Source organism: Sardina pilchardus, chromosome 2 (genome assembly GCF_963854185.1).
Source record: "Sardina pilchardus chromosome 2, fSarPil1.1, whole genome shotgun sequence".
NCBI lineage: Eukaryota > Metazoa > Chordata > Actinopteri > Clupeiformes > Clupeidae > Sardina > Sardina pilchardus.
The window spans coordinates 34,628,957-34,648,867 of NC_084995.1; the positions used below are offsets into that span (position 1 = coordinate 34,628,957).

Consider the following 19,911-nt stretch of genomic DNA (forward strand, 5'->3'; position numbering starts at 1 on the left):
CACCAAAAGATTCCAGATGGAACTAACAAACACAATCAGCTCCATCTGATGGATGGACAAGTCAAGCCACACTCACCTTTTCAGCTTTTCTCTTTCAAACCCAGTTCACCTCTGCAGTCTCAGGTATGCATTTGCATTAACACATCAGAAGAGGACATTCATGGAGTGCCTCTTTCTACTCGTGTCCAAACCACAGGAGAGCTGGATCAGACAGACAGAAGCCACTGGTAGGAGCCACTGAATGTAACACACCACACAGCACTGGCCAGGATGATAATGATCAATACTGACCCAATTATCCAAGCGAGCACAAACACTTGATGGAAGAGAGGAGCACATGATTGTGTTGGCTTTCCCCTATGGACACTGATGTAGACTAGGCCCACTACGTGTTTAGTGGGTCAGTGTTTCATTAGCCTACTCACCCGAATGAAACCAGCATTTCCAAGTCAGCACTTTACTTTTTTTTCTTCATTGAAATAAATAATTATTTACTTGGGCCTACTGTTGACAAATAAGCACCCCCCATTAGTTTTGCTCAATCAGACTTCAGGCTATTTGCCAGCCATTGGGTTAAGCTTTTAATCCATTTTTAAACCCTACCATCAATCAGAAACCAGATCATACTTGAGAATAAGAATATTACACTGTGTGTTCAGACTATAAGTTGGGGCAAGTCAGTGAATCCTGTAAGTAACAGTTCCCACAAGATTGCCCCATTTCAGGCTATAGGCTACACTTAGGACTGAAAGACCATAATAACACTGACTGATGTTCCTTCTTTGCTGGTAGCCTAAAGGTATACTACAGGTAGGCCTACGTCGTTGGTGTACCTCAGTAAAAAAAGTCAAGGTACAACAGCTGGCAGTAAATTATTCCTTGGATGAGAATAATAATAAACCAAAAGCTCACTGAAACTAAATAGCCTACCAGTTAGCAGAAATCTGGAGTGATGGTGCCTAAATCTTAAAATACAGGAAGCTTGCCCCCTACTGGATGGAGTGCAATTTCTGTTTTAAACATAGTCCTTCATTTACCAGAGAGGACTTTGCCTTTACCTTTTACGCTAAATCTAACCATCTAAAGCATGTGTGACTTGTGTGTTGCCAAGTAATATCAAGAGTTGCTTAGCTATGGCTATTAACTTGGTTGAAGTTTTTAGGATAGGGTAAAGTTAGCATTAGCCCATGGGCTGTGCATTTTATTTGCTGTCAGAAATTTCTATCAATCAGTGTCCAGTATATTGTACTGGATAAAACAGCTTAAGTCGTCCCGATCAGCGTCCATAATCGGAATTGGTCGTAATTGATGAATATCTGCTAATCAAGGTAGAGTACTAATGGACTCAATGCTTTAGGGGGCACTACTCCCTCTGGCTGATATTCACAAAGAGGAAGCTGCGTCTATGTCGATGTAGAGGTTATCTCCATAGATAGGTCGTGCAGTGTGTAGGCAAATGAGAGATGGACTGTGCACTTCCGAGAAGCGAAGAGACGAAGCAGTGACACTAGCTGTAGTCCCATTCTCTTTTGGTGAAATTAAGACAGATATCGAGTTGCTGAATATAGGCTAACATAGACAAGCAGAATAGTTTCACTTCTTTCACCTCTACGCCCGCACACATATAATACGGCATTGATGGTAATGCATGCAAGGAAACCACCGAGATTCAGTGATGGGTAAACAACTCTTTAAATATGGGTTTTCCCCTTTATCTCCGACTTTGCAAATGCGCAGTTGTAATTTGTGTGAACTTATATGTTCCGACCTCAATTGTCACATCTTCAGATGAGTCTAACATAATTTAGGAAGGTTTCAAAACAGCAGGTTAAGTTTGCTTGCTCGCGCTTCAGCTAACAAGCTTAGAACTAGCTTGCTAGTTCGCTAGCTAACCGTAGAAAGCTTGTTAAGTGTTTCTTAAATCATTAACTTTTATTCTGTCATTGTAGGTGCAGTGACCGAAGGGATTCGCAATCCTACCAAGTAAGTTCAAAAATATTTATTAGAAAGTAGTCCATGAGCATAATATAACAGGCTTTTCCTGTTGTCGCTGAGCTAGCTAGCTAGCCAGTTGACGTATGTGTATGGGCGCAGGCTTTAGACGTACACAGGCCTCTCTAATACAGCAACGCATTTGATCTACTTATACATTTCTCAGATCAGGCCTAAAGCATAGGCCTAGAACAGATCTATAACAGCAGCTATACGCTTTAGAATAGGATATTTAACTTCTAGGTAATGGCCTTTAAAGTAATATGGTAAAATAGTTCATTTGTAAATTAGGGTAAACAAATTATTTTCAAAGATATAGCTGAATTCATGACTAGTTTAATGAATGGGCCACCATTGAGGTCCACATAGTCAGAGAATGTCAACAATGTGCTCAATGTAATTCTCAACCCCCTGATATGAATAAAGCAGATGTACATAATTGTCTAACAAAATGCTGTAAGTATGATGGAGAAATTGATAAAACATGCTTTGTAATGATTGTGCAGTTGTGCCACTTAATCGATAATCAATTGTGGCAGGTACCTGAATTAGATAGGCCTTTGACTGTTTGAAACAGTCACTTTGGTAGAGATGGTGTCAAACAGTTTGTTACAGAATGTTATTATTGTACTTTAGCAGACCTACAAATACCCGTTGAAGAACCACCCTGCCACTGATCAGCGTCATGAGAAAACAAGAGATGCATCAGATTCCACCCCACCTTGCAAAATGCTCCGCCGTTCCGATAGCCAAGACGGCAAACCTACCGATGTTGTAGCACTTAACAAGGCAAAAGCTGTCCACACACAGCGGCTAAGAGAAAGGGATGGCGGTAAGTAGCAACATACCATCTTCTCAATCGGGTTGGCCAGTTTGCACTTTACAGCCTTCACCAAGACTATACATTTTGAAATGTGCATCTCAACAGGTTCATATTCCAATAGCTCAGTATCACACCAAACGAAATAATGATTAGAATCTTTCCATGCATCATTTGTACAGCAAAGCCCAGTTTGTTGACCTGTGAAAAGAGACACATCTCAAAGTTGTCTTGTGTTAGCTAGCTGTCCATCATCCTAACTAATTTTTGCCTGATTTCAAACCTGTATTAAACTCCAGTATACCCCATACCCAGACCAAGCTGGGCACTTTAATGGCATGTATTTAGCTGGTAGGGTGTTCATGAAAGACACTTCAAAGTAGCTCTGTGCCTTTTCCCTTCTCTCCAGGAACCAGCTACTCCCCACAAGAGAACTCTCTCAGCCACAGCAGCCACCACGGATCAAACTCCCACTCCCATCCAAGCAAAGCTTCAGACATGGTATGGGCTCGGGTGTGGATTATGCCTCTTGGGTGAAATGGTATTAGCGGCCAGTCTGCGGATGCATTTTGGACGTCAGTGCTGGCAGAATGTGCATGACTATGCCCTAACCTTTATCCCAGCTAATGCTCTGGTTAGCCCTGTGAGCATGCCAAGTGTTCTGCAACGACACTGCTATTTGGCCCACGCTGCCTTTAATGTCATTATCTGGAAAACTCATATACTGTAGGCTCAGACTCCCCCTCTTGCTGTGCGAGTCCTCCAGCTCCAAGTACTCCAACATGTAGTCAGTGTGACCTCTTCAAAGGGTTTTATTGTACTGAAGGGTATGCAGCCTTGTTGGATTCGTTGAAGTTGTTTGCGCAGACATGCACTTGTTGAAGCTGGCGAGTTTTGTGTAACTAACAGGCTGAATTGTAATCACATACAAAGTCGGAATAGTTGGTTTGTACACGCACAAAAACTAACCTGTGATTTTACAAGTTCTGCTGTGGATTAAATGGTTCTTATAGCTCCGTAGGGACTCCCAGTACGTCCCAAACCACTCCTCCTGAGGGGTGGTCTTACTCCATGCCTTTTCTTGCAGTGGGGGAAATGTCTGTTTTTTTTGCAGAAAGGGTTTGTATTTACCTGCTGTATACTTGCTAATACTAATTCAAGAGATACAAATGGAACCTACCGTAATCTAAAGCAGCTTCTGACTTGCCTTTAATTGCAGTCAGGGACCCACCTAGATGACCTACCCTAGAGAATTTGGCTGTTAAAGATGTCGTCCATGATTCGATTTTGCTCATTAACCAATCAAATCACTATTTGAGCCTCTACCTTGGGGTAGGGTATTTTCCCTGTGCATGAGAACCATGACTGAATGCCAACTTGGCCGAGGAGAGAAGCACCTTTTTTAAATAATTAAAAATAATTCAGCTTCTGTTTAAATTTGTTTAACATAAAAACTGCATGTGAAGGCTGCAGGGGCTGACTACTGTTACACGACAAAAGCCTTTTGGACCGATGAGAGGAGCAAGGATGAAGGCAATGCTGATTCCTTTCTGTGTTTTAATGCTTCTTGATACCATGAGCTTAGTTTGTCAATAAACCTCAGTAGCTAGTAATTAAATAGCAATCCTGTCAGTTGCAGTACTTTGCTGCAGTAGTTCATGTAATAATTGTTCTACTAAGAGTTCATTCTGTGTGTGAATGCAAAGAACCTAGTTGCTCTTAGAACTGTTGTCTGAATGCGTCTTATGACTAATTTGTGTGCACTTAATAATTTCTTCACATTCACCGGATTCTGTTACAAACAGCCCCGGTCTACCACTTGCTCGCTCATTGACACTTGGAGCCATCTAAATCAGGGACAATCCTCGGAGTTGTGCACACTTGCAGGCAGTTGCATCAGATGAAAGATGAATATCAGATATGTTTTGTTTCTGTGTCTGTTCTTCTCGTGTCTCACCGGCGCCCTGTTCTCCCTCCCCTTACTCTCCCTTCAGCCACACGAGCCTGCAGACGACTGGTCTGAGCATATCAGCTCCTCGGGGAAGAAGTACTACTACAACTGCAGAACAGAGGTCTCTCAGTGGGAGAAGCCAAAGGACTGGGTGGAGAGGTGAGGCAAAGAAGACCCTTCTTTGCCTTTTCTTTTTGCATTAGAGTTTCTTCAGGGATAGTTGAGGCTTGTATGCCACGCATACATGAGCATGTTGCCATACTCTGCCCTTCCAGTTGAGGGACTGATGTTATCTTTGCATAGGGGAACTATCGTATTACAAGTATGCATGTTGAACCTTGTAACAGGGCAGAGATGAATTTCGTTATCTAGTGGGCATTTCTCAGCTGTCGGATCAGTAACCGTGATGGCTAATATGAAATGCTGTGCTTTGTGCTGCGGTGCTACCGTAGGGAGCAAAGACCTAAAGAGGCCTCTAAATCGACGCCCACTGTCAACAGCTTTCCCAAAGACCGGGACTACAGACGAGAGGCCATGCAGGGCTCGGCCGCCGGCGCCTTCTCCAGTACCAGTAAGAGCTGATTTTCTATTCACCCTGTGGCTAACATTTAGATCATTGTTTGAGTGCTACTGGACCCAAAGACCAACAGGAGTTCAAGTAATGATTTTATGTCTGATGACTTGATGACAAGCACTTCGGATGTAGGCTACGGATGGGTACCTGACTACTTGCTAGTTTCATATTAGTGTAGACTGGTCTAAAAACCTGGTATTAGATGATTTGTTATGGTTGGTTCTGTGTGCAATTAACACCTCTCTGTTAAAAATGCAAGCATCAAAGAATGCACCCCTACTCGTAATTGTACTGGATGTAGTCTTTTGGTTGCTCAACGGTGGCTTCCGTTGAGAGAATCTTGACTGTTAATGATGACTTGAATTGGCCTTGTTGCCCAAGGTCTAATCTCCAACCAAAGAATAGACATCTGGGTGTCAATATTACACCATCTCAATACTGGAATGAACTGAAATGGCCAGTATTCACAACCTGTAGTTGTCCAGGATGTCCAGAGAATGTTGGTAGATTCGTTGAGACCCAGCTTCAAATTCACTACAATACTTAAAATAAGCCTTAACAAAAATGACAGAGTGATTTTTCAGTCTGTGTAGAAGTGCAAGACCCCATCACACAGTTATGGGCGTCCTGCTTTCGGTTGGAGAATAAGATTAATACGGCTGGTTGACATGACATGATATTTTGTTGTTGTTGTTGTTATTGTTGATGTTGATGATGATCAGAGGTTCAACATCTACAGTCTGTTCTTCATTGTTGTTAGACACTCAGTGATCACACAAGTGTACAGCTTGTTGAGCCTAAACTGAATGAACTTTGCCCTTCACCAGAGAGTGCTGCAGGTGACAACCCCGCCAGCCATCCAGCGTCATCCCAGTCCTCCTCCTCTTCCTCATCTACATGCACCTCCTCCAGTGCTGCTCAGGGCATGAACCCCTCCAGTTCTTCTTCCTCCTCTGCCGCCTCCTCCTCCTCTGTCCCCGCCTCCTCCTCCTCCTCTGCCTCCTCTTCCTCGAGCGGCTCGCTGCCCGTGTCCTCCAGCGCCGCCCTGCTGCAGGACCCGGCTCTGCTCCGGCAGCTGCTGCCCGCGCTGCAGGCCACGCTGCACCTCAACCACGCCAACGTGGACGTGGGCAAGCTCAACGAAGGTAAGGCCTTTCCCCCGGCACCCAACCTCGTCTCCTCTGACCGTGGGTGCCTCTCATTTGGTCTTTGATACACCCTCCCTTCCTTCCTCGATCCTCGTCCTCACTGATGTGGATAAAGAATGATGGGGCGGCAACAATGGGATAGATGGGATATAGATCATCAGTGTGAACGCCCCTCGAGGATCGAGGAGAGATGTCGAGAGGCACCCCATGATGTCCCCAGGGCGTTAGGTCTCTCCAGCTATCTCTGACCATGTCCTTAGGGTGTGAGCCCCCCCCCCCAGTGTGTGATGATTGGTATAAGTGAGGGTTGGTTTACTCCCGGGTCCTATGTAACAGCTAGAGAGAGGGCTCTCTCCTCATGGGACGATTGCTCCCAGTGGCTTGCTGACCGTTACCTCCTCTATGTGTGGCTCTTGGATGTTTTAATGAGATCTCAGACGGCAGTCTCCAGCCTGTCTGGCTTCTCTCCCCTACAGAGATGTCCCTCTGCTACCCTGATCAGCTCGATAATGCTGCGTGATCCTGCTCTTAGTGTGTCTGCTGCCCCTTGCGCTCTCGACCTCCGCTCTCTCTCCACCCTCAGCCGGTATACCCTCAGCAGGTGCTTTAGTCCGAAGCAAGGAGATGCAGACAGGAACGGAGCTTCATTGACTCTCTTACTGTATATTTATGCTCATATGGGCAGACACACGCGAGCTCTATTCTCTACCTCTGCATTCACAGTTTCCTAAAGGAGATGAATAATGCTCAGCAGCCTTCTTTGCTTCATAGCAACGCTGCATGTTATATCATTTAGGTGACTCATAATATGTTATTTTTTTCCGGGGAGGCGTTCATTTATTTTCTTGTTCTGAATGCGTTTAAGTTTAATTGGTCTCTGCACGTGGTTCTGAATAGAAAGTGTTTGCACAGTGTGGCATGCTTTAGCCAGCCATGTTAAAATGGAGCGGACTTCTCGCCATTTAGAATTTGTCTGATGGAAATGAAAGAGAAACAAACATGTATGTGAGCGACGTTTCACAGACTGTTTATAGAGCCGTTTGCCGTAAATGAATTAGCCATCGCTGTAATGATATAAAAATCCGTTCAAGAAAAAGAAATGACCCAATTTGAAATGTTTCACAGACTTGGTTCTCCCTGAATAGATGTAATTGCTGTTCTCCCTGCACCCTTACGGCTTTTCGTGTCCAAAGCTGCCGTGAGAATAAGTGTGTGTGTGTGTGTGTGTGTGTGTGTGTGTGTGTGTGTGTGTGTGTGTGTGTGTGTGTGTGTGTGTGTGTGTTTTGTCTTGTTTCCCTTCTCTAGTTCTCACCGCCGCTGTCACACAAGCTTCCTTACAGTCTATGCTTCATAAACTTCTCACTGCCGGACCGTCTGCTTTCAACATCACTACTCTGCTTTCCCAAGCTGCGCAGCTCTCCACACAAGGTATGGCCCCAGTCCGAGTCACTCCCACTCCCACTCCCTCCTCCCTCCTCCCCAGCCTCTGCAGACCTAATGTAGGTGCTATAGGCCCCTCACTGATGCTTCAGTCACAGTACATGGTGGTCATTATGGTTTGGAAATGTTGGCTGTGTTCATATCCATGCACCATCAGACTGAATTTTTACATGTATATAGGCAAACGTGAACACCCTGCAGTCTACCCAGGAGATGCTTCTTTTAAAATTCACGGCCACATTTTGAAAGCCTGTCCCACCCCCTTCCCATTGTTAACTAACTCACCGCTCCATACCAGTCACTGCTCTAAGTGTTAAGTCTCTTGAAGGCCTCTAAGCCCTCACAGCACACAGCATATATGTGTTCACATTCATTTATACTGTTACATGTTGGTATTGTGTGACTAAAGGAGGTCTGAATTAAATGTAGACTACCCCCCCCCCCCCCCCCCTCCCCACCCCCTTAACTCTTTCCTCGCTACCTTGCAGCTCAAACGACAACCCAGTCCCCACTGTCGCTGCCGTCAGATGCCTCGTCTCCAAGGTCGTACGTGTCCCCGCGGGTCAGCACCCCTCAGACCAATGCCGTGTCCCTGAAGCCCCCCCTGAGTGTCGCAGGCCTGTCCTCCCAGCCCAAGGTGAGCCGTGCTGGGCCTGCCGGTGCCTCCACCGCAGTTTCTTGGTGTTTTGAGCCCCCAACGTTGTCTTTAAGGCAGCGCTGCCTGGAAGGCGCTTGGGTTAAGGATAAGAAGTTAGGGTTAGGGTTAGAGATGCACGATATATCGGCGGCCGATATATTATTGGCCGATAAGTGACATTTTTAAAATATTATTATCGGTCCGATAACAGAATTTCGGCCGATAATTTGCGCCGATATTTTTTAAAGCCCTAATTTCCCAACTACATAAGGCCCGTCTGGCTGCATGCTACTTGAGCTTGGTTGGCTACTTCTTCCTGAAAATAATGCCAGCTGTGTGGATGTATTTCACCATTCTAACAAGATCTGCGTTTAGATGCAGCCCAAAATCCTCTCCTGAACGATCTTCATTTTATCCTAAGCAGAGAGCGAAGCTCAGCCTACTCAGAAGTGAATTGTTTTGCTGGTGTGTTATGTCTGCACGTACTGCCGCGCTAGTCGGGGAGACAAACAAAGTTTTTGGTGGAACAAATCCGTAGATATAGTTCTAAGTGTTATATTTGCAGTTCGTTCGGTTGGTTTTTGTAATATTACCGATGCAGCACTGCAGGTTGTGCGCAACAGAAGGTACTTTCACTGGACAGCGCTAATTTGGCAGTCTTTTTTTGCGGTTCGGCTGGAGGTGGCACATTGGGAATCAATTAGCCTACAACAAGATACAGTCCGAGGAGTTGCAGCTTTATTTAATTAACCGCTGCTAAAACTATACATAAGTTTCCCACGAAACTCTGATTTGGTCGCTAGATTTTTCACAGCTTCTAGCCATATATCTGCGTTGAGTGTTTACTCCATATGAGAGCGATTCATGCACTGTCCCTTGCCACTCACTCACTCGCACCTCCATGACGTCATGTTCACTTAAAGGAGCCACGCATAGGCCCAGGCTATTGCTGCTGTTGACTGCTGTACCACTGAGGACTATTATGAGTTATGTCAGTCATTGGTGGTATACAATTACTGCAATTGAATTATGCATTAAATGTTCATTTTCATTTTTGAATTTTGAATTTATTTTATTTTTGAATTTTGAATTTATTTTTGCATATTTTTTCTCCAACAGTAATATCGGTTATCGTATCGGTATCGGCCACAACAAGCCGATAAATATCGGTTATCGTTATCGGCCCTAAAATTCCATATCGGTGCATCTCTAGTTAGGGTTAGGCGTAGGATTAAGTGCCTTTAAGTCAACAGTGGCAGCGCTGCCTGGAAGACGACGTTGGGGGCTCAAAACACCATCGAGCTCCACCGCACCTGTCTCCAGGAGCCAGACCATTCAGCAGTTCCAGATGTCCTCAAACCAGCGTGGAAGGGCCATCCCCATTGTCCACCGTGTAGACAACTGTAACTGAAGTGATATGAGCGTCCACTCTGACCAACGATAAGGAAAGCTTCGGAGAAATGTCTGAATCATTCTGAAAGAGATGCCCAGCCATATTGTTCCTTGGTCCTACTCATTATAGTTAACACTGGCAGCGAAATCAGTCGTTTTGCGCACATCGTTATTTTGAGAAAATCAACAATAACAAACTTCCGGGTTAAAATGTTGAATTTCACGTTTTCGCATAATTCGGCTGTATACAGTCTACAGTTTCATATCGTGAACGCATTTCACTGAAAAACCTACGTTTTGACTGTTAAACCTGGCGAAGATTCAACACATTTGCTGTCATTCCCGTTGTGCACGCGCCGCTTAAACAGGTGATTTCTCCTCTTCTGGCATATCGTGACAGGAGAACCATGTCAGCTTTGGATGCGGTTATCTTAGCGATAGTTTGTGTAATACCCTCGATATACATATCGTTGGAAAGCTTAGTTTATGGCCGTTCACGTGAGCACAATAACTTAATTTACTAAATTTTACCGAAACGACTGGTTCCGCTTTACAGGGTCACGTATGTGCAGCTGTAGGTTAAAGGGATATTCCGCCATTTTTGGAAATACGCTCATTTTCCACCTCCCCTCGAGCAAAACAATCAATATTTACCTTGTTCCCGTTCATCCAGCCATTCTGTGAGTCTGGCGATACAACTTTTAGCTTCAGCCTAGCATAGATCACTGAATCGGATTAGACCATTAGCTTCTCGCCTGCTAGCTTCATGTTTAAAAGTGACTAAGATTTCTGATAATTTTCCCATTTAAAACGCGTCTCCTCTCAAGTTAGAAAGTGCAATAAGACCAACTGAAAATGAAACCTGGCGTTTTTCTAGGCTGATTTGACATGGAACTACACTCTCATCTGGCGTAATAATCAAGGCAACTTGCAAATGTACCATAGGCGCAGTGATATCGTACGCAGCATCTGAAAATAGTCCCCATAGACATCAAGCAGTAGTAGTGCCAGTAGCTGCAAGTTGCCTTGATTATTACACCAGATGAGAATGTAGTTCCATGTCAAATCAGCCTAGAAAAACGGCAGGGTTCATTTTCAGTTGGTCTTATTGCACTTTCTAACTTGAGAGGACACACGTTTTAAATGGGAAAATTACCAGAAATATTAGTCACTTTTAAACATGAAGCTAGCAGGTGAGAAGCTAATGGTCTAATCCGATTCAATGATCTATGCTAGGCTGAAGCTAAAAGTTGTATCGCCAGACTCACAGAATGGCTGGATGAACGGGAACAAGGTAAATATCGATTGTTTTGCTCGAGGGAAGGTGGAAAATGAGCGTATTTCCAAAAATGGCGGAATATCCCTTTAACTAGAAGGAATGTGTGGTTCTGCAGCTGGTGATATGCTAACTGTAAATGGTTTAGTCTGGAACAGATCGACCCCTGGTAGTACTCTCTTTAAGTGTCCATAGACTGAATCTCAAGTAGCGTATTCTATCCATAATTGTCAAATTTGGTGTTGGGACGAGGCCTGGCGGTTTGAGACTTGGGACTGCTGCATGGGCTGAGTGAGCTCACGTGTTCCGCTGTTGGATGGAGCAGTGTTTATGAAGAGCTTACATTTAAAGACCGGTTGCCAAATCCATGCATGATCTCTCTTTCCATCCCCGGTCTCAGGTTAACGCGTCGCTGGTGAAGCCAGGATCTGCCGCACCACAGGCCTTTACCCCTGCTGAGAAAGCCCTGGAATTAGAGGACCCGCGCCTGCACCGACAGAAGTATGTTTTAAACATATGCATCAATATGATAATATAGAACTGCGGTATATGTGGGTTTCATTTTTAAATTCTCAAATGGTGTTTGAGTTTTGAAAACAAGTCTCGGTCCAAAATCTTTTGCACAGCAGGGGGTGCCAGAGCCATTTAGCAGTATGTTTGCTAGCAGTTGATTAGTGTGCAGCGCCATCTGTTGGTGGCCTATGGAAATAGCAGGCTCGATGTGCACAGGACACAAGTCAGATTTTCCAGTGAAATGTGGTCATAGGAATCTCTCTGTGGCAATCAGAAACTTGCAGGAAGAACCCACTGAAGTTTTCAGTCTCATTAGAGTGTGTTAGTCTATAAATGCTTATATTTACTATTAATAATTACTAGTTTGATCAATGTGTTAGAACAACTTTGTGTAGGGGTTAAACGCTGTATGGCTATTGATGGAGATTTGAGTTATGGCTGTACATGGTGCTGAATTGGTTTTGTCTGTCTCTCTCTCCCTTTTCAGTAGTCAGGGCAGCACCTCGCCGGGGTCCAACCATGTGGCCAGTGGAGCGTCCATAGGCAGCGGTGGCACTGGATCGCTGCCCGTCAGCGCGGCCCCTGGCCGGCCCCAGAGCGGCTTCACGCCCTCCCTGGCCACCCACTTCAACGAGAATCTCATCAGACACGTGCAGGGCTGGCCGGGGGAACACGTGGAGAAACAGGTACGCAAGTCGGCCTCAGGATGACCGATGGACAGGCTACCGCAGATTGGGTTAAACACGACTGTGTGTGTGTCATTTAAAAACACGCTCCCCTCCAGATGAGAAATGGTTGAAGTTCCCTGGTAGTTGTAATGTTAGTAGTGTTTATGATAATGTATTCACTAGCATATAGTCTGCATTGATTGCATGGTCAGAGTGTATTTCATATCATGTTGTCCGTGAACTCATTTGAGGTGTTAAGTCATTGCCCAGTGAGATGAGGTCCAGTTCGCGTGAGTGACTGTGGATCATGTCTGTCCACTCCAGGTGGCCAGGCTGAGGGAGGAGGCCCACACCATGGGCAACCTGTACATGTCGGACATCTGCACCGAGCTGAAGAACCTCAGGTCTTTAGTGCGTGTGTGTGAGATCCAGGCCACGCTCAGAGAACAGAGGTGAGACTCCATCCACAGGCGAACCCATGCATAAGAAAGACCTACCTGGGCTAATCACACTAAACCTCAAGACTCTTGAAGATTATTTTAAGAGGACAGATGTCTAATATAAACACACACAACTTTTTCTATTTGTTTTGTTTTAACAGGATTCTCTTCTTAAGACAACAAATCAAGGAGCTGGATAAGATGAAGAATCAGAACTCCTATATGATTTGAGGGGCCTGAGGGGGTTAGTCACAAAACCAGGCATTGTGACAACAGAAACATCTACACACAAACATATACTCTCATACAGACACACACATACACACATACACGCCAACACCAACACCAACACACACCCCACACGCCACAGAGCCTGTGAGCTCGGCTTTTCAGTGCTTCTGAGCACTCAAGTCCAGCGGCAGGGGAGATCTCTTAGTCAAGGCTGCTGAGGCTCTCCCGGAGCAGAGCCAAGAGTTGAGAGGCAGAGAGAGGACCACTGGCGGCCGCCCCATGGCCCCAAGCTCCGAGCCCCAGTATCAGCAGGGCAGCCAGCGCACCTGACCCCTCCTCCCCCACCACCCTGCGCTAGAGCCAGGCCGTGACACGCCGGTGTGCTGGGCACTGCCGTGCTGCCTACTGCCCCCTAATGGTTTTCTCCCCCCAACACAGCAAGTCAGCCAAGCAAATCCATGCCTGCTTGCCCCTGCGCTCTCTCTCTCTCTCTCATTCCGCCCCAACTGAACCTCTTACTTTTGTTCTTTTATTTGTTTGTTTGTTTGTTTTAACTTCTAAGCTTCAGAGAACTGCCTTGGGGCCAGTGGAAAGTTTCATTCCTTATGTACAGTTGCTAACAAGAGTTGAGTTAATAAAAAGATAAAAAAAAAATAAGCAAAACAGAAAAAAAAAAGTTGGATCTGTGAAGCGTACAGATCTGGGATGTTGTAAAAGCATTTGCACACGTGTAACTGCGTCTGCCGGAGGCAGTGACACATAATGCCGCTGGGCCCTTGGTAGAACAAGTCTTGCGAGGTCATCAGCATGCGCCAATGGAGTCGGGGAGGGGAGGCGTTGTGGGTCCAAACAGCTCTGCCTTTGCATGGAACATCAAAGATATCATGCACTTTTTTTTTTCTTTTCCTGGGAAGTCATTATAATGTGGGTGTCTCCAGAAAAGTCGGATCTCATTTTTTCTATATGATGAGCAGGAGGTATACGGTCGTGGAACTGTGTGGCGTAAGGGGCTGCTCCGTATACGTGTCTTGTGTAGTCCCTGCACTCACTGTCTTTCCCCTCCCTCTCGCCTGATGAGTGCTGTGATGTCAAGCTCCCACCAGCCACAATGCATTAGACTGATGGAATGGGAAGAAGGGCATAGCTTTGTATATGGTTTCTTAAATATATAAGAATAAAAGACTATTCTAACATATGTCTGTCTTGGATTTATTTATAAATCTACTTCTGTGCCTTGGGGCCTAAAGTTGTCTGTGTTGAAGGTTTTGCAGATGCACATGGTCAGAATTAAACCATGTGTAGGTTATGTGTACTGTTTATGAATACAAGGTAGTGTTTGCAAGGTATAATTTAGCAGCCTAAAATATACTAAAATTGGTGATGTTTTAGGTAACTACACCACAAATAGATTATAAACAGAGGGAAACCTAGACTGCAGTACTATTTATTCAGCTCATTGTCGCTCCCTGCACAATGTCATGTCCATCTTTTAAAAACTCTTTGGAGACTCTGTAAACTTTAAGAATGTAGTATTATCTAACATAGGCCACCCATTAGTGCTTTATTTTAGGACGACCGCTTTTTAAGTGGCAAAAAAAAATATGCGCACGATTGCAATACAAAAAGTTACAATTGCACTACATTATGCAAGATTGTTGTCTTGCAGACGACTTGGTGGAAAACAAAGGCATTTTGGAGAATAGACTACATACTCTTATCTTATACCATTCTTCATCAGATTGTAGAAAAGGGGTCAATTTATCAACAGTTGCAGTTTAACTGTTTTTTACTTCTTTTTTTAATTATTAAAGGCACGGAAGAAATTATTGTGATTTCCATTGAAGCAAGTTTATGAAAACGACAAGCCCATTCATGCAAATGGCAGTATGTATAATCCAATGAATTTCTTGGAAGGCGGAGAGTATGACAAGCAGGTTCTGAAGTAGGCTATGCGCAGACGTTGCGCTCTGCCGAGCTCTCCTTATTTTGCACTAATGCCACGGAAGTACCAGGACATTAACGGGGTTACTGCTGTGGATCTAACAAAGACGTCTAACAAAACGCATTTGTGAAGATGATGGATGCGACGAAGCTGTGGACTACTCACTGAGCTACTGAAAATGGCTACATTGTAGCGTCTGAGAGACATTTCTTACAACGAGCTAAAAGTTGACGAGTCTCAGATTCTCCAGAGTCGATGTGATATGGTTGTAAAATGTCACACACAGTTTGTCTTGGATGTTCGCTGTTTGTGTAAATCAACACAAACCTTAGCAACGGACCGTATTCATACAGTTTGGATAAAGGAAAAGTCTTTGAAACAAAACAGTTTACTAATGGATCGGCATTTCAGTATCGTTTCCATGTGGTTACAACTGGAACTTTGTGCGTTGGCTGTTCTTCTGACGAAAGGTTCGTCTTGGATACATCATAGCCGTTTGATCTCCACATCTACACCTTGTTTTCTTACCTTGCACTGACATTGTAGGCTACACAGCTCAACACTGTTCACATAGGCCTACTTTAAGATTAATGACAAGACAAGATTTTCATACCACTGCCGGGGTAGACTAATGGATTCCTGTCCTGCAGTTCATGACATAGCGCAGTTGTTGCTGTTGGGACTGTGGAGCATTTAGTGAGGCATAGCCTTAAATTGGTGTAGGCAGTCTATGTCTTATCCACATTCTTTTTGGGTTACTCAGACCACGTATAAAAGAATCATGAATGGCTCTTAAGTTATTACTATTTTATGGCAGGGTCCACCTTTTCAAGAGATAAAACTATAGCCTATAATATAGCCTACTAAACAGTCCATCGGCACATGACGGTCCTATACTGAGTTTTTATGAGCTGATAAAGTAGTGCTCATTCCAATTAAATTTGCATGTTTCACAGCCTACTATATCATAGTAGTATGGCTTATCCGTTTTTAGGTTCTTGCTTTGAATAATGTAGGCCAAAAGAGTGTAATTATTCAATGTGCAATTTCACGTGCATGCTTGAACACTGGATGACTTTTTCTATCTGCATTTATACTGAAATGGCTTCTGTTTTTCCATTGATGGTCTCGCAGGTGAAATAAGGTGCTACTGTGATGCTCCACACTGTGTGGCAACCGGCTATATGTGCAAGTCCGAGGTGAACGCCTGCTTCACCCGGAGTTTAGACCCGAGCAGCCCCCGCTCTCTGCTCTCCCACGGCTGCTACGATCCTCTGCTCAACTCGGACGACGTGTGTCGGTCCGACGCCGCCTTTGACGCGACGGGCCGGGGCTCCTCCACTCTGGAGTGCTGTCACGAGGACATGTGCAATTACAGAGGCCTTCAAGACCTGGCCTACGGCAGAAGAGAAACTTTAGGTATGGATAAGTGCCCTGATTTGAAACGCTTGGTCATGCTTATCTTCCTTGTGAGGCCCTTCTTGACCTTTGTTAGAAACAAGTGATTTAAATAACTTGACCTCTGTAGCCATGAGACACAGTGATTGGAGTAAAATATAATGGCCACCTAGTTTTTCGAAAATCATACCAAATTGACCTCAGAATTTTGACAGGTCAGCTGTTAACTTCCATTCTCTATTGTGGTTTAAGTAATCAGGATCACACACACACATTGTTGGCCTTAACTGCTCTTCTCTCAGCAGCAGGCCCTTGTTTCCTTCGTCTCTTGTCTGACCCTACGGTCCTCTCCTCTCTTCTCTTGCTTGTTGAGTTTTGTCTCTTTCATAATGTCCCCCAGCCCTGGTCCCTGTGTGTGCTTCTCTTCCATACTGATGTTGCTCTCCCCACCCTCAGACCGACGGGATCGGCACCAGCAGGCGGAGGCTGGAGGTCGTCACCTTGTGGCACGTGTCCAGGAGGCGCCATCCAGCCGGGAGGTGTGGTTCCGGGCGGCGGTGATCGCCGTGCCCATCGCCGGCGGGCTCATCTTGGTGCTGCTGATCGCCCTGGCACTGCGCATGTTGCGCAGCGAGAGCCGGCGACTGCGACAGCAGCGGCGCGAGATGCTCTCGCGTCTCCACTACAGCTTCCACGGCCACCAGCTCAAGAAGGGCCACGTGGCCAAGCTGGACCTGGAGTGCATGGTGCCCGTCACGGGCCACGAGAACTGCTGCCTGACCTGCGACAAGATGCGGCAGTCGTCGGAGCTGGCCGGCGAGCGCCTGCTCTCGCTGGTCCACTGGGGGAAGTACGGAGGCCGGGGCAAGATGGAGTTTGTGTGACGTTTGTTCTTTTTTTTTTTCTCAAAGCATCACGATGAGAAAGCTACCCAGCAGACTGAGACAGGACCTGTCCGCATCTCTGGCAGTTCAGAGAGAGAACTAAAAAACAAGGACGACAAAAACGTTGAAGTTCTGAGCATTTTAACCGTGTGGTTAAAGCTTTTTTAGAGGCACTTTATACTTGAAAACATAAGTTGGATCAACAGTGGAGAAGCTTGGGCTGTGGCTCACAAGCATAGAAGTCAACTGTACAGTAGCGGAATCTTCCTCTGTAATCACTGAAGGAGTCCAAAATTACAATTGTTAATTGCACTTTTTTATGAAAAGAAAACTGTAGCGTTTTGCTTTAAGGAAACGACTAGACACTGACTGGCTGCAGAACACAAGGAAACTCCAGTTCTATGACAGAAGAATTGAGTTGCTTCTATGAGTGCATCCGTTCCTGTGTAATATCTTCCAGTTGATCTCTGTAAAGATTTCTGTGTGTGTATGTATGTACTGTATATACATAATAATATGTCTGAAAAAAGTGCTTGAGTTTGTTGCAGTACTTTTTGCATTTCCCATAGTAGTCTTTCCCTCTTCTTTCAATAACCATGCTCCACCACATCATCATGTAATTAATTTCCATGACGACATGGCTAACTGTTAGCTGGCTTCCAAAATAGTTTGGGAGTGTCCCTTATGCTCGCTTAAAAAATATTGAACATGCCGAGGGGGTGGTCCTCTGCCAACTGCGTCTGGTTATTCACAGTCTGACATTCTCTCTCTCTCTCTCTCTCGCACTCTCGCTCGCTCTCTGTCAGTCTAACACACACACACACACACTCACTCACACACACGTACGTCAGACAGAAAGACTCTCATTTACATACACTGTCTCGGTGTGCCTCCACTGGAGGACTGGACTCATTAGAGGCCCTGTGGGGTGTGCGGGAGTAGTATGGAAGCTATTACACTGATGTCTTGTTTTACAGTAGCGCTACACGTCTTCTGACTCACAACGGAGAGCCTCCCCCAGGCCACAGCCACTCCGCTTCACAGGGAGAGCTTTATCTCGTATCTTTAGCTCGTTTGGTCTCTCACTCACTTTTTCCTTTGTGTGTTTGCTGCTGTTTGTCCGTTTCGCTCACATGGTCTCGCATCTTTTCTCTGACACTTAGACATGTTTAGCGTTACAGCTGGATTTGTCTAGTTGTAAAAATGAGAGGTGGAATTGGTCCTTGGTTCACACCATTGATTGACAGAGTTGTATTGTGTAGCTTTAGATAGGACACTGACTTTTAGCATTCACAGACATCCTGTCAGTATAGCCCATGTGGCAAGAAAGACCTTTAATGACCTATTTGATAAACGGTGCACTTACCCTCATTTGTCTAACAAATGTCAGTTGTGCAGCCTGTTTTTGATGACACAGCACACCGACAAGACTGGAGGCTCTCCGGTAGCAGTGCACCTCAAACTCACAGAATGGAAAAGTAAATTAAGCTTTGGTCTCCTCCTGTTTCATTAGGGCTTGTTAACACATGAGTGTCTTGACTATCTTGAGATTAGTGTAAGTCCTAATGTGATTTTGTTTCCAGTTGTATGAACTCTTTTGGATACAGTCCTATCAATCTTCATGTAAACTATCTGTTACTTGGTCACAGGGTTACTATAGTGCTAAACTAAAGATCTTTTAGTAGTAGTTTAGCACTATAGTAACCTGTGTCTTTAGCCTCTACCGCAGCATATGGAATACAAGCCTGCCCTGACTTGCTGACTTATATCAAAGAGTTTGAAATGGAAAGGAAAAAAAAAAACCTTCTCAGGGATTATTCCAAAACCACCAAAGACATAAAAAGAGGATGTTTTAAAGAAACTAGGAGACAAAACCAACAGAGCTGTGGAACAGTAACAGGCTTGTCAGTGCCCCTGCTGACACGCTCTCAAAACACATGTTCGTTCTTATCACACTCAGATCACATGAGAGATCTATGGAGGGAAAGCGCCCAGAGGGTATAGGGTATTAGCTCGTTTTTGTGTGTGTGTGGAGGGGGCACGCTCTCCCTCTCGGTGAGGCCATTATGCCCCCCCCCCCCCTCCCTTCCCTCTCCTCCCTCCCTCTGAACTCCCCTGAAAATCCCGGGCTCTGGCGAATCTTGATCAGCCGAGCGAGCGTGCACTTTGAACTTGAAGTGTGAGGAATGCGGATTACTGCGTGAGTACATGCCGGCTCCACTCCTCAAGGGCAAAGGGAGCCCCCTTTCTCACCCACAGCCGCTGCACTGCACGGAGCCAGACAGATGCATTGCTCCAGGAGGGCGGTGAGGAGGGGCTGCTGGCGGTGGTGGTGGTGGTGGGGGGGGGGGGCAAAGACAACAAAACACTGGGTACAGATAAGAGCAGTACTTGGCCGCCAGTGATAATGGGGTGCGTGGACGTGTTTGCCCTCATGTCCACAGGCATAAAGGCTGCTCTCAGAGAGAGAGAGTACAGCCTGTCCACTGGCCCTGATTAAATGGTGGGACAAACATACGTACAGTAGCATTGGAGAGAGGACTGTGTCACCCATGTTGTGTTGCTCATGTGTTGCGCCTATACCCTGGCTTATGCGGTCACTGCA

At 45.4% G+C, this 19,911-nt stretch overlaps 2 protein-coding genes across 5 annotated transcripts; both read left to right on the forward strand.

Moving 5' to 3' along the window:
* Positions 1 to 1,412: 1,412 nt before the first annotated feature.
* On the forward strand, positions 1,413 to 14,275 carry LOC134071514 (WW domain-containing adapter protein with coiled-coil-like). 4 transcript variants are annotated; one of them, XM_062528279.1, is made up of 13 exons: positions 1,413 to 1,679; positions 1,950 to 1,983; positions 2,629 to 2,824; positions 3,222 to 3,313; positions 4,807 to 4,922; positions 5,216 to 5,334; positions 6,165 to 6,482; positions 7,791 to 7,913; positions 8,414 to 8,562; positions 11,631 to 11,731; positions 12,234 to 12,429; positions 12,736 to 12,863; positions 13,013 to 14,275. In XM_062528279.1, exons 1-13 carry the CDS (start codon positions 1,639 to 1,641, stop codon positions 13,080 to 13,082), a joined length of 1,683 nt encoding a protein of 560 aa, XP_062384263.1. In that variant the 5' UTR covers positions 1,413 to 1,638; the 3' UTR covers positions 13,083 to 14,275. The 4 variants fall into 4 exon arrangements, with proteins under 4 accessions (XP_062384263.1, XP_062384255.1, XP_062384248.1 ...); XM_062528271.1 differs by having other exon boundaries at positions 1,414 to 1,679; positions 2,632 to 2,824; positions 12,231 to 12,429; XM_062528264.1 differs by having other exon boundaries at positions 1,415 to 1,679; positions 12,231 to 12,429.
* A 786-nt stretch (positions 14,276 to 15,061) lies between these two features.
* Positions 15,062 to 17,823, forward strand: bambib (BMP and activin membrane-bound inhibitor homolog (Xenopus laevis) b). Its single transcript, XM_062556473.1, has 3 exons — positions 15,062 to 15,494; positions 16,159 to 16,443; positions 16,879 to 17,823. The coding sequence occupies exons 1-3, from the start codon at positions 15,287 to 15,289 to the stop codon at positions 17,304 to 17,306; spliced, it is 921 nt and encodes a 306-aa protein (XP_062412457.1). The 5' UTR covers positions 15,062 to 15,286; the 3' UTR covers positions 17,307 to 17,823.
* Positions 17,824 to 19,911: the final 2,088 nt, after the last annotated feature.